This window comes from Hevea brasiliensis, chromosome 11, assembly GCF_030052815.1.
Source record: "Hevea brasiliensis isolate MT/VB/25A 57/8 chromosome 11, ASM3005281v1, whole genome shotgun sequence".
Classification (NCBI taxonomy): Eukaryota; Viridiplantae; Streptophyta; class Magnoliopsida; order Malpighiales; family Euphorbiaceae; genus Hevea; species Hevea brasiliensis.
Window position 1 is genome coordinate 98,435,399 of NC_079503.1, and position 14,111 is coordinate 98,449,509.

General features: G+C 36.5%; 2 protein-coding genes across 4 annotated transcripts; both read right to left on the minus strand.

Annotated features, from left to right (window-relative positions):
• Positions 1 to 381: 381 nt before the first annotated feature.
• Positions 382 to 3,754, minus strand: LOC110631927 (plant UBX domain-containing protein 4). The gene is made up of 4 exons (XM_058130497.1): positions 3,401 to 3,754; positions 1,730 to 2,015; positions 1,185 to 1,280; positions 382 to 950 (listed from the first exon to the last, which is right to left on the minus strand). Exons 1-4 carry the CDS (start codon positions 3,547 to 3,549, stop codon positions 567 to 569), a joined length of 915 nt encoding a protein of 304 aa, XP_057986480.1. The 5' UTR covers positions 3,550 to 3,754; the 3' UTR covers positions 382 to 566.
• Positions 3,755 to 4,541: 787 nt separating this feature from the next.
• On the minus strand, positions 4,542 to 11,197 carry LOC110631926 (uncharacterized). Of its 3 annotated transcripts, none has more exons than XM_058130495.1 (14): positions 10,983 to 11,197; positions 10,658 to 10,788; positions 10,324 to 10,506; positions 9,794 to 9,924; positions 9,492 to 9,636; positions 9,144 to 9,415; positions 8,596 to 8,720; positions 8,164 to 8,207; positions 7,509 to 7,640; positions 7,279 to 7,356; positions 5,580 to 5,662; positions 5,370 to 5,492; positions 4,937 to 4,997; positions 4,542 to 4,865 (listed from the first exon to the last, which is right to left on the minus strand). In XM_058130495.1, exons 1-14 carry the CDS (start codon positions 11,098 to 11,100, stop codon positions 4,698 to 4,700), a joined length of 1,794 nt encoding a protein of 597 aa, XP_057986478.1. In that variant the 5' UTR covers positions 11,101 to 11,197; the 3' UTR covers positions 4,542 to 4,697. The 3 variants fall into 3 exon arrangements, with proteins under 3 accessions (XP_057986478.1, XP_021635641.2, XP_057986479.1); XM_021779949.2 differs by having other exon boundaries at positions 10,345 to 10,506; positions 10,983 to 11,196; XM_058130496.1 differs by having other exon boundaries at positions 4,634 to 4,887.
• Between the last annotated feature and the right edge of the window lie 2,914 nt (positions 11,198 to 14,111).

Sequence of the window (14,111 nt, forward strand, 5' to 3'; positions counted from 1 at the left end):
AGTTCACTAATCAATCCCTTTTGGATTGCCTGTTATCCCTGCCAAATGTTTTTCGAAATCTGAAATTTTGTTCTCATTTGTGTAGTGAAAGCTAGTGGGGAAGCCATTTGTCTGAGTCTTATTATGTTTTACTTGCAGACAGTCGGTGACAAACAGCTAAAGTTCCCCACAGGAACCGGGCAGGTTAAAGATGGATTGCCTAGCACATTGCTCTTATAGGCCCATTATAGTGAACTTTACAACTACTCTTATTTTCCAAAGTAAAGAAGCGTTTATGTCATATGCAAGAGCTGAGGGTTGAGAGGCAGTTTAGCCTACTCCCAGGCAACAGCTAAATGCCAAGAATGCTAAATATGTACATACAATTTAGGCAACACAACGTGCAGAAAGAGCATTTTATATCACAAAATTGATTTTCAATAACCACGCAATCAGCCACCAAAATCCTCTTTAAATTATATGGGAAATGGAGTTGGGTTCTACACGTCCATGGAATTAGTTTGCTTGGTACAATAAGCAGCTGAGTAATAACTAAAGAAAGCACACGACCTTTTCCTCCAGCTTGGCTAGAATTTCTGAATAACAACTGAATTGGCAAGCTCTGCTTGTTCTATTGTTTGAGTTGGATCAATAAGAACCTTGGGAGGAAATCCCATCAGCTGCAGTTGATAATTCTGAGCACCTTCAGGTCTAGATGCATTAATGAAAGCTCGAATGTCATTCACAGTGTGGTGGTAATTGAAGTGAGCAATCATGCGGGTCCCATCTGCCAACCTAAGCTGAACAGAAGTTGATGGCAATGTTTCATCCACAACCAGGCCAATGGATGGGGTTGGGGCAGTGTTAAGAGGAGCTGAATCAACAGTTGGGTCAGTTGCTGCTGGAGCACTACTGCTACCTAGAGTTCTTCCCACACCCTGAAATGGAACATGGCGCTGCTTCTCTGGTTCCTGCAAGAAAACAATTAATGAAATACTGATCCAGCAAAACTAGCAATGTCCTTCAAAATGTTGAGCAGCAGCACATGCATTCCCATTAAAAAAATAACTGTCAACTGGAATGATGACTTAATGAAACTATTTTATAACAGATAGGATTCTCTGAAATTCATAAATGTCAAAAATCAAGCACATAATTTTAGTAGGAATGCAACACAATAAGTTAAATATGAGAAACACACTTACTGGACACTGTTCATCCCTTCTAATCAAATTGACATGAACCGAGGACCTTCTATCTGCAGGCTCAAGCTCCTTTGGGCACTCAGATTTTCTGATGCTCTGCAACAGATATGTAACAAAAAAATAAACCCGTAATATCACCATCAACAATATGCTGAAGAAAATAAAGGATGGGGGAAATGAAAACATGAGTAATAAAGCAACAGCAACACATCACACTTATGTGTAAGTTATGCTGTTTATCCAGCCAAAAATAAAAGATCCAGCAAAACAAAATGCAAGTTTGAAGTCTGCAAATTTCTTTCCTAGATAATTACTCATTGTTAAATTGGCAAAAAAAGGAAATACCAAGAAACCAGGATGCCTAGATAAGGCTTGCTTTACATTTTTCTCAGAGTGCTAACAAGTGACAGCAGAAGTAAAAAAAAACTGAAGTTGCCTACCTCCAACACAAAAGTCCAAATTATGCTCCTCTTTCTCTCTCTCTCTCTCTCTCTCTCTCTCAAGCAATATTTCATTTTATCTAACTGAAACTGAAATTGTTATACCTCTAAGAAAGATGCATTTTCTGGATCATCCAACCTCCTCAAAGGGCCATCATTTACAGTGAAACCATTGCTCCAGAATACAATATTGTGAATCACAGCCTCAGGTTGCTGAGGAGCAGATGGTACAGTTTCCCCTGAGAGTAATCTACCAGTTCCAGTAAAGCTCCTTGAGCTCGAAGATGGACGAAACTGATCAAGAGGACCTTCAACAGCTCCCAATTGCCTAGCTTGATTGAAAATTGCATCCACATCATTACCTTTTGAAGGATCTTGAACAAGCATACCACTGCAGTTACAAATCTCAGTCATTAATAAACAAGCTTCTTAAGAACACTGCATGCACGAAAAAAAAGGTCAACATGATAAGATTATCGAGTCAAATAAATAAATTAGACAATAGAATATGGATCAGAAAAGATTTCCACCCAGTCAGGTAAATGTGACAACAAATTGCATGAATATCAGGTGCTGCAATTGAACTCAATATTTTCACATTTGTGACTCAGCAAATTGAAGTAACCAATGTTACTTCGAAAAGCACTGTTCCATAGACCATCTGTAATAATATGTTTCCACCCATAATCCATCACCGCCTTCTAATTGATGCTTCACAACTTATGAAATTCATGCACCGAATCAGAGCCATAAAAGCACAAAGTATAATCATCTTATCTTTCAGAGTAGGAAACAATTGCATTTTACAGACAAATTTATTTTTAGCCAATAACTAATACAACAACTATAATGAAATTAAATATCATCCACGAATTCCTTGTCTCCATAAAATTTATAAAGGCAAGCTTTCCTTTTCATTAAAATGCCTAAAACGAGAACATACCCTAAAATAAGAGACAAAATCAATTTCCATATATAAAATATAAGGAATTCTTCATCTAAAGCTTAATAATTACAAGAATGAACATAAAGCTAACAATGCACTACACAACAGCTAATAAGCTCAGTCCCTTTTCCTTAACCTCACAGCGTCTTTACATAATACCATTTAGGTCCCATTCCAAACTGTTTCTAGATCATTTATAGATCAATGCATATATAGTCCCTTATCTCCAAGTAACCTGCACCATGAGAGGTTATCCTACCCTAATCTACATTTCCTAATCCTTCGAAGGCGCAGAGCTTCCATTTTCCTTCACTATTAGAGATAAAATGAATACACCCAACCAACGGCATGCCACATAATCCAGACCTACCCAAGAACTCATACTCAAAGCAGCTCTCCACCTCCCCAAATGCTAGTTCCTCAAGCCTGCTAAGCAACCTTCAACAGCCCATGCCGACACTAGCGTGCCTAGGAATGTTGCACCCACAATTTCAAAATTAAGCTCAACTTCAAGTTGGTTAAAATAACCATTTATTTCCTTTCCAAAACTATTCTCTGTGAAACTTAAAGGCAATAAGCATCAATAACCCCAAATTTCATCGACATCAAACCATTCAAAGGTCAAGAAAATCGATCGTATCGTGCCTGGTAATCTCTTGCCTGTATCTTTCCCTACCTTTCCCCTCAATACTCTAGCCCAAACCAAACAACAAATCATAAATTAAATCGCAAAACACACGAAACAAATTATGAAATTAGAGCTACGTAAACAAAAGAGTGGATACATAAATGAAAAGGGAATTTAGAGTATAAAAAGAAGAAGTAGGGACCTCTTCTCGCCACCGGTGTAGTACTCTTGAGGAGCATCATCGTCACTGTCGGAATCGGGGCCCGAGTGTCGATTCAGATCGGAGAGAGTGCGTATACCGGCCGCACGACTGCTGGATGGTTTGGCTGGTTTCTTGTCTCGTGATGCCATTTTGATTCCCCTGATTGCTTATTGGATTGAAATAAGAAAACTGGGAGAAAATGAGAGACGCAACGATGGTTCTAACTACCATCTGCGTTTCCTTCGCCAGTAATTTATGAGAATACAACACGCTCTGTAAAGCGCGTCACAGGATTATTCTCATCTCTCTCGGGGTTACGCGCATGATTAAGAACTCTCTGTCTTGTCAAATAGTTAATACTATTGTTATTATTATTCATTGATTACACTCTATTATTGGTTGTTTAGTGCTAATCTACTGTGAAATTTATATGTGCTCAGGCCCAATGGGCCTTCCAAAAGGAAGAATAGCTGACACCCAGTTTTTAACTCTTTGGTACGGTAGTGAAGGCTGATCCGCCCAGTCGAACCAGAGCAAACCTAGCCGCAAGAAACGAAGAGAACCGTCCCAGGTTGCGCTTGTGATGCTGGAAGGTGACCGCTGCCTTTTTCGGAATCCGTATTATGGAAATTAAGCCAGTGAATACTAGAGCCAGTGAAACGGTAGCTACTAAAGCATAAGCTGCTCAGAAGAACAGATCAAATATGTCAATAGTCTGTTTGAATTCCTAATAGAAAAAGTTGTTTGACTTCTTGACGGACAATCTCAACGCAGCTGACCTCGTCAGCGAAGATTCTAACAGCCAACTAAGTTTTGACTCCAAGAGCTGCTAGTTTGGACGATCAGGCAGCCAGTTTTCAACCAGGCATGCCTCCGAGACAAAGTCATTATCTCACTTTCTTCAATCAAAAGCTTTGCTTCGCTCAACTGAGTAGGCTATTTGTTTGCATTCGTGATTTACGGGGGAGGAGCTTTATTGCTAAGCTTTTGAAGTTCGCGATGACACTGGCACTGGTACTTCATTTGTATTACTATTTACTCTTCTTTCCGGTCAAGCAGAAACCATGTGAGCTTCGTATTGATATTGAGCTGTTATCCTCAAGTATTTCATTTCGCTGATGAATTTAGTGAGAATCAATCGTAGCCACAGACATCATATGATCACTGACAGAAGATATTGTGTTTACAGAACACAAAAATGATATATATAGTCTATACATTATAAAGAGAATATTCAATTGCAAGCAATACTCCTGCTAATTATGTGTATTCATTATCATCGCATCTTTGCATACTCTTAACATAAATCTAATTGACCTCTGCTTGTGCGTGGATTAAAACCTGGACTTCTTTGATTTGCAATGCTAAGTATAGCCTTTCGCCTATTCACAGCACTTTCAATATATTCTGCCAAAGATGGAAGGCACCCTTGCTCTCCATCTTTATCTGCCTGTCCTCGGATTATCTGTTGAGGCCATCAATAGAGACTGGTAAATAGTACCATTTGAAAATTTAAAATTTATAAGAAATAGTTACCTTTGATGCCCGCGACCTTTCAGCTTGTTGACAAACATCCCTAATATCCCTTCCAGACATGCTGAGTATAGAAAGGAGCAAACCATAAGTAACAAACAAGAAAAATATTCACTAAAAAAAAAACCAGCCCATGTTATTGGGTCAAAGAACAAAGAAGACAGGTCAAATATCAGTCTAAACAGACAATCTCCTTATATTAACTAAAATCAGATCAAGTTCTGAGCTATAAAACAATCAAGTAAATTAAGACAATAATCCTTTCAAAGCCGTGTCCATAGAGTTTTAGCCAAATTATTACCCATATTATGGGGAGTGCACTTACACATACCCAAATGATAAATATTTTCCAAAGTATCAAAAAAAAAAAAAAAAAAGAAACTCAGATGATTAAGATAATACAGCATTTGCTCTGTCAGAAATTTGTCCAGCTTACTCTTCTGTGACTTTGGCAAGCTCCTCCATATCTGATTTGGTTAGGTGCTTTGCATATTGGGCAACAATTTCCTGACGGTTTTTCTCATCAGGGAGGCCAAAAGTAATCATTGAATCAAATCGGCTGATAACACAGGTTAAATACGAGTTAGAAACACTTTGATCGGTTCAGGCTTCCATCAACCCCAGAAAATAATATGCAACAATATACCTCATTAAAGCAGGATCAAGGTCTTGTTTTCTATTTGTTGCAGCAATGACAACCACTTTCTTATCCTGTTCAAATCCATCAATCTGCACAAATTATCAAAGCACATCAAAAGCTCAGTCAACGTCATATGCAAAATTCATACTTTAAACTACAAAATTTTCATATATTTTCATATGAATGCACTCAAACAAGAGACTGTTCTTGGGCGCTCCAATGGACTTGGGGTTTAGAACAAGAACTCTAAGACTACTTGAGTAACTAGTAAAGCTTGTATTAAGGGGCTTCCAAATACCTTAAAGCCACAGTAAAATATAGATCATTGTTTTAAGGGAAAGTATAAAGAAATACCATGTGGTTTGGGCTGCCATTTTCAAGTATGGTCTTGTGACTTGAATTTGACAAACCAGTACCCCATTGTTAAATCTCTTAGCAAAGAAGGTGTCCAAACATCCCAACGATGTTACTAGCCGCTGATATTACACTATTTTCAATTAAAAAATTCATTTTTAATTAGATTATGGAGCCCATTTACAAATAAAATAAAAAAATTAAAATAATGCCACATGGTTCCCATAATATTTTTAAGGGCAAAGCACACTTTAGTACCTTGAACTTTTTCAGGGTCAGAACAAAGTTTCATTGCAATTCAGAGATGAAACTTTCCTGTTCTTAGCACTTGGTGAAAAAGTGCATAACAGCGTTAACGGTGCTGATGTGTAAGCTGACTCTAATTGTTTCTCATGGCTCGGAAATTTGTCGATTACTTAATGGATTGTTAATGGGTTTTTGTCAATTTCATGTTTGTTTCGATTGATTCGGTGACTATGTAATAGTGTGAGTTGTTAGACGCTGAACCAAAAAAAAAAAAAAAAAAACCGAGATTGAAAAACCAATCCTTCAAATTGAACTAGATCGATTTATTTTAGTTTGGTTGGTTCTGTTGTCTCTACAGTTCGATTCAATTCGGTTTTAGTTTAGACTAAAATATGGTTTTTTGTTTTTTAGTTCAATTCAAAATTGAATTAACTATTTGCACACCCTATGAATACGGTTTTAAATACGGGGATTTAGCGTTTTTTATCCTCTTTTTTTATGACTGCGGGACCCACAATCCATATTAGCACCAAATCTTAAAAAAAAAAAATGCAAGCCAAGTCAGCAAGTCAGCTTACACATTAGTACCATTAATGTCATTAAGCACTTTTTCACCAAAGTGTTAATGACAGGAAAGTTTCATCCTTGAATTATAACGAAACTTACTTCTGACTGTCAAGTTCAAACGCGCAAAAGTTTAGAGTACTAAAGTATACTTTGCCCTTTTTCTTTTACTTTTATTTGCAAGCGAGTCTCGCAATTTAATTAAAAATTGAATTTTAACTGAAAAATGGTACCATAACAAATCATCAACAACACTACGATGTTTGAACCTTCTTTGCTAATGGACTTAACCACAAAGTACTAGTTTGCCAATACCTAAACCATAGAACCCTACTTGAAAATGGCCTAAATGACATGGTACATTTTTGTACTTTCCCCTTATTTTAATTAAAGCATGCAGAGTATTTCTCTGATAGATTTGGGCAAACTGACATAACAAACCATAGCAAGAACAAAATATAGCAGGGGCAATATACTTAATAACATAAAGAATTAGCAGCCTGCAAAAGGCTCATGAAAGTACAGTAAATGCCATCTTCACCTGTCGCAATAAAACTGACAAAATTCTACGTGTAGCTTCATGCATTTCACTATCCCGAGCAACGGCAAAAGAGTCAACCTGTTATGATGTTGAAAAACAGGAAGAGAACACAGAATGTTAAATAGACTGGCATAGCTTGTACTGCAACTGAGGGCTATGGCAAGGTACTCAGTACACTATGTAGAACATTAGGAAACCCCTATCAAGTGAGCCTAACTTGCTTCTGTTACCTCATCCAGAAAAATGATAGCACCATTAGGAAGCTCATTAGCAAGAGAGAAAACTTTTCCCAACAATCGTTCACTTTCCCCATAGTACTTTGACATCACAACCTCCAAAGGCACATATAGCAATGGGACACCCTGTCAAGGCATAAGCATATGCATATTTGATTTATTTATATCAAGTGTTGCAGACGATATTTTACATCAAGGGTAAAGCAAAACTCAGATGCTATCAGTATATCTTATCCTGAAGTTTGTATCATGCAGGTGAAAAACTCTCCAGGACACACATTAATTTACTCTTAATTACATTAGCATATCAGCAACTCAAGCAAGCAATAAACAGCAAACATGTATTCTTATTTCAGGAAATTATTATTGATATACCAGCAATCCTTGTCTTTATCAGGTTCAAATTCCTTTAGAAGAGAGAGAGAAAGGATACCAATCCATGGACGAAAGATCACATGGGTAAGGACACCTTATGAAATAACTCAGAATCAAAGTTCTGAGAAATTTCTTCTCATTGGCACAACTCAAAAGGCATGATCAAATATAACTAAGAATGATTTAAATAAAATTAGAAAGACAAAGAAGAAGAATGCAAGGATAGTATTAAGGTGAAAAGTACTGATATTGTCTATTAAGTACTGTGGCTCACCGCTTGATTAGCGATAACACGTGCACAAGATGTCTTCCCTGTGCCTGGAAATTATCATAAATTATAAGCAGGCTTGTCCATATCAACTAAGTATGTGTCTCGCTACAATATAGGTGTACAAACCAAATGAAATGATTATACAGGCAGATAGGAATACTGACAATCAACAGAACAAACAACAATGTTTTATGTATTTCACTAATCATTCAAAAATTAAGGCCAAGAATCATGTAGTTTTGTGATCAAAATAATACAATAAAGCTTTGGAGTGGAAGGCAGGCCTATATGTGTTTGATGCCCTTCAGGCTTCCAAAGGTTGACAAAAAAAATGTAGAAGCACCATAAACATTATTCTTACACATGAATAATAATAATAATAAAGAAATCACTTTCAACAACATATTTCCCTGAGATCTTGGCTAGAAGATGAACCTGGTGGACCTTCAAAAAGCACAGCTCGAGGTCTATTTGACTCAAACTTACGCCGTGTCCCACGAGCAATATCATCATATACTTCAGGACTATGAAGAGCCAACAAGATTGTATCTTCTATTTCTCTAGATAATGGCCAGTTAAAGAGGAGTATCTGTCAGCACTTTCATGCATATGACTAGAAGCATGATACTAAACAGTAAAACAATATGTGCTTGTAAGTCCATCCCATGATAACCACATATATGCACTCTTCTGCAGAGATAGCACAGCAAAATGAACACAAATTTGACTAATGAGTCATTCTGGCTCATTAAGAAAACCAATCTGATTTCCATACATAATAAATTGAGACTCAACTGTTGAAATATAAATAATTCGGCTAAGTAAAAATTGCCATTACATGTTGACAGGTCCTCAAACGCCAATTTCATTGTATTATTATCCCAATTCTTATAATATCACGCCAACAAATGCAAGAAAAAAAAAATTAAATTCAATCAAAATGTAATAATAAAGGTTGTACATTGAACATTCATGTTACATACCGTTTTTGCTGATCATACCCAGCAATATTGTCCCATGTTATCTCACCATTAGAAGAATTTACATGTGGTTCATCGAGTCCATATATTCTGACTCCCATGGACTCCAAAGTGGCAACTGATTTTTCTGCAGACGGCATTCGAGCAGCACCTTCCCCTGGTTTTCTTTCTGTTCTTTCTGAAATCTTCAATCTCCCACCAGCTAATTGTAGAACAGACACCAGAGCTTCAAGCTCTTTGGTGCTTAAGCTTCCACCCTTTATAAACTCAATTTCCTGCAATAAATTGGATGTAATTTAGAAGAAGCTTTTTCTATTATCACTGAGAAATTAGTTTCCAGACTGTACTAACTGCTTTATCTGTGCTAATGAGTGAACGAAATATGAGAATGCATAGATTTCCCTCAGTTGTATTAACATCTGCAGAATGTCCTGTGTCCCCATCAGGTTTCTTCTGTTTTTCTGGACAGCTAAGTGTTAGTTGCCAGGCAACTGCACTGACATTGCACATGAGAAACAGAGATTTAGCACAATTTAAGCAGTGAATGAATAACAAGCACAAGCACAATAACAATAAAAAATAAACAAAAGAGAATTATTTGAAACTAGATATTCTATGAACAATTTCACAATGAAAACTTCATTTCAATAAACCTGTCCCAGGCACGTAACAGCATGTCTGAACCACCACCACGCTCATCAACCTTCAGTCCAAGATTTGAAACCAGGTTTGCAATCAACTGTGGAACATCACATGCAGGAGGAATTTGAAACTTGATCGTGACCTATGACATAACATACACTCTTGTTAGAAATATTTTAGCAATCAACTTATCACTGATTATTCATTTCAGATAAGGAAAATGAATTAGTCCCTTGTGGGATCAACTTTCAGAAATTAATATTCACATGAAAATAGTAACACTCTCAAAAACAAAGGAAGCATTAAGAAAGTAAGTATAATTTTTTTTTTTTAATCAGTCATGAGGCCCAATGGTCTGAGGCACACAATGAGGGGTAGGCCATCCCTTTCCCCAATCCCACCCCATTCAATAATTCAATCAAATACTGGTGGTTGGAAGGACTCAAACTCAAGACCCTCAATTCCCCAACAAAGTGGAGAGATTATGGCTGATTGGCATAAATAGTTTTGTTATAGCTCTAGGTATGGTTACTATAATTACATTAAACTTAAGTGTAATAACCTTTTGACCCTTAACAGCAACAGTGAAGCGGGGGTAATAACCGAATCTAACTCCTTTACTTTTAAGCAGCTCCTCAATTCGCTGCCTTTCTTGCTTGGCAATCTCCTCTAGGTCCTTATAACTTGAAGGAGATTCCGACGGCAATGAAGGTTCAGCAGCAGCCTGCAGAAAGCTCAGTTACAATCAATGCAAAGAATCACAGCTTTTCACATTGTAAAGCTTGTTTCAGAAACTATAATGGTACAAAATAACATATTCAATTCTTCATAAATGGTGTTTATTATGGTATAATTTAAATGCAAATTGGATAAACCTGATCAGAATCCGCATAGGCCACTTGTAGCATTCCAACTCCAAAGAAAGCAGATAAAATAGCTGGAAGTGTTGAGTAAGTGCGATCAGCATTAGGCAGCAATAGTGGCCGTAGAATTTCTGATGCAGACCCTGCATTTCCCAATTATAACAGTAAATGCACGCACTGCGACTTGATTATCGTTGAATATTTTATGTAGTCTAATCAAATCATGAAGGGTAACCATCCATATCAATGAAAAGGCGCCTAATTTACACGCCAAACCAATAATTCAAAGCAATTTTGATGGCAATTACTGCCAGGAGAAAGAAGTAGAGAAGCTTACGGTGATGAAGACGGCGAAGGAAGTCATGTGAGCGGACACGAGAGAGGTTGAGGGTTTTGGGATACGCGATTTCACGCCACGCCCTGGCGGTTCTAACAAGTCGGCCGAAAGTCGCCATGACTGCTGCGCCTTTGTCTTCGGAGAGGCTGCACCAACACCGCGGTGTAGTGCGTAGCTGCGTACCAGTAATGGGCTAGGCCCATTTGGAATTAGCCTGCTAGACTCTTGATGATATTTAACTAGGATTTGATTTTGTCTTTTGTCGATTTCGACCATGCTTAATGATAACTTCTAAAATAACATTTAGTATTTTTTCCTGTAATTAAAATATTTTTTTTATTTATACTATTTAATAATATAATATTTATAGTAATATTTAAAGTTTGAGAAAGTATTTTATGAAAAATTATCTCTCCTAACTTTTAGGTTAAAAAAGCGTTTTGATTAGTATCAACAAAAAAATATCAATATTTTTATATTTAACAGCTAATCTAATAATTATTTTTATCAAATATTTCTATTTTAAATCACTATATAAATAATTAACCACTAACAATTAATATTTAACAGTTTATATTGATCTTTTCGAACTTAATATTTTTTTTAAATGATTTGTATATACTGATAGATGTAGAGAACACTCTAACCATTGTGCGGATCCCTGACAATTGCCTAGAAATGAATTAGTAAAACTCTTAGCCTATCACAAATAAAAACAAACACCCTTAAATAATCCTTTTGATCCTTCTTTTCTATTTTCCTCTTATAACTTCCAATCCTTCTTGCTAAAGCCTCCACCATCTTTTGGATCAAGGGACTTTGAGGAAGAAAAAAAAAGGAAAAAGGCACTTCTCCTAGTGTAAAAAGTTACCTACATCGAAGAGACTCCTCTCCAGACTCTGTCTTTAAATAGGCTCGCATGTCATTTATGTGGCACCCAGGAGTCACCACGTCAGCGCTACGTATTCGTAATGTTAGCGTTATTTAATAGTAACTAACACTTTGTACCACATTTATTAATAAAGAAAGATACATGATATTAACTTGATAAAAATTATATTACAGCCTCTCATATGTTAAAGCATAAATTATATATAATATATATATATATATATATATTACTTTTCGTTATTTAATTTTACATGAGCTCATGTTTTACAATAGCTATCATTTGATCAATATCATGAATTACAAGACATTAGTGGATAATATTTTTCACATTTTGTGTAATTTAATTTATGGATTTCTAGCTTCACTATAAATAACGTGAGTATAGGTAATCAAGGCAAATTATTAAATACACTTTTTATAAATGTTATCCTTTTTTATACTTCTCTTATTGAAGGCTTGGATGACTTTAAGGTTCGAGGGTTGATTAATGAGAATGGGTCTAATTGGAATGTAGATCTATTAAATGAGTAGTTTTTTCGTGATGATGTGAATAATATTATTTGTATTCCTTTGAATTTATCCAGAGAGGTAGATATGGGAATTTAGCATTTCAATAAATCAAGTAAATATACAATGAAATCTGGGTATCACTTAATTATTAATTCTATGAAGAATTATCTAGTTTTGTTATCCCAGGTCATTGGAGAAAAGTTTGGAAGCTCAAAGTGCTACCCAAAGTCAAGAATTTTATGTGGTGAGTCATGCGGGGCATTCTTCCCACAAAATTGAGATTAAGAAATAAAGGTGTTAAGGTTAATCCCATTTATGCTTCATGTGGCTTGAAAGGAAGTGATTTGCATGTTCTTTTATATTGTCCTTTGGCTCATGACTATTGGCAGTATTTTCGTTTTGATCCCTTTTTTCGTATTTTTCCTTCCTTTCATGAGTGTTTTGACTTTTTGTTGGATGCAGTGGATGATGACACTCTAGCCAAAGTTAACATGATTATGTGGCATTTGTGGTGTTGTCGCAACTTGTTGATGTGGCAAGATACTGTGACATCAGCTCATGAGATTGTCAGGTTTTTGCTTTAAAGTTTCTTGATTTCAAGTTGCTTCCATGTGTAGGCAAAGTTCTGTTTAGTGCAAACATATAAGGGGGATGTTTGAAATGCAACCTTGATGTTGGTATATTTCGATATGAAAATAAGACAACTTTTGGTGCTATTCTTCGAGACTCGAATGGGCAATTTATTTCGGGAGTTTCAGGTTTCAGTATTTATACTTTCATTCCTAATATTGCCAAGGCCCTTGCACTTAAAGAAACTCTTCTTTGATTGGGCAATTATCATATTAGTTGTGTGGATATTAAGATTGAATCAAAAGGTATTGTTGATGCAATTTATTTTTTGTAGGATAATCTCTCTGAGTTTGGTTATAAGTGTAACACCCCTAATTTTAAATTAATTATTTTATGAATAGATATTAATATTTTATTTTATTTAAATTTTGAGAAATTATTTGAAATTTTTCGAATTTTTGAAATCAGGTTCGGTTTTTCGAAAATATAAAATTTGATGATTTTTAAAAATTTATTTAAAGACCACGTAACAAAACTAGAAATATATTTAGACTCTACAAATTTTTCTGAGTTTTCTGAAATTTTTTCGAAATTTTTGGGCCTCGTTTTCGGTCCCAAGGCAGAGTAAAAATTTAATTTCGGGTACCCTGAATCGAACCGGACCGAGTCGGACCGGTCAAATAAGACCGGCCCTCTTTCCCTTCTTCTTTTCTCCCCCGCACGCCCCGACACCCTCACTTCCCTTCCCTTTTTCTATCTCCTCCCTCCTCCCCTCGCCGGCCAACAACCGCCCCTCCCTCCCCAGCTCGCTGGCTCACCTCCAGCACCTCTCTCCGCCACCTACCGACGCTCCAGGCTGTCGAAAAAAGACCCAAAAACTCCCCCTACGCGCTGCATAATATTTCACCTTCTCGACCAAAATTCAACCGATCCGGCCACCAATTAGACCAGGTCTTGTTCCAAAACACATCTACACCTCGAGAGCTTTCCATAAACACTAAGAACACAAAAATCTATCAAGCGGTTTATCCAATTTTTGCCTAGGAAGTTTTAGCCCATTTTGACTTTTGGGCTAAATTTTTCGAAAATTGTAAACCCCACCAAAAATCCTAGAGTACCGGAGTGCTCCACTCGTTGAGAGTTTCGCAGCAATACCCA

Coding starts and splice junctions, on each gene's coding strand:
- LOC110631927 (XM_058130497.1), bottom strand. CDS start 3,549: ATGGCATCACGAGACAAGAAACCAGCCAAACCATCCAGCAGTCGTGCG. Junction 2,016..3,400: donor TACACCGGTGGCGAGAAGAG/GTCCCTACTTCT, acceptor TTGTAACTGCAG/TGGTATGCTTGTTCAAGATC. Junction 1,281..1,729: donor AAAATGCATCTTTCTTAGAG/GTATAACAATTT, acceptor TATCTGTTGCAG/AGCATCAGAAAATCTGAGTG.
- LOC110631926 (XM_058130495.1), bottom strand. CDS start 11,100: ATGGCGACTTTCGGCCGACTTGTTAGAACCGCCAGGGCGTGGCGTGAA. Junction 8,208..8,595: donor GCTTTTTGAAGGTCCACCAG/GTTCATCTTCTA, acceptor GATAATTTCCAG/GCACAGGGAAGACATCTTGT. Junction 5,493..5,579: donor CTTGATCCTGCTTTAATGAG/GTATATTGTTGC, acceptor CTGTGTTATCAG/CCGATTTGATTCAATGATTA.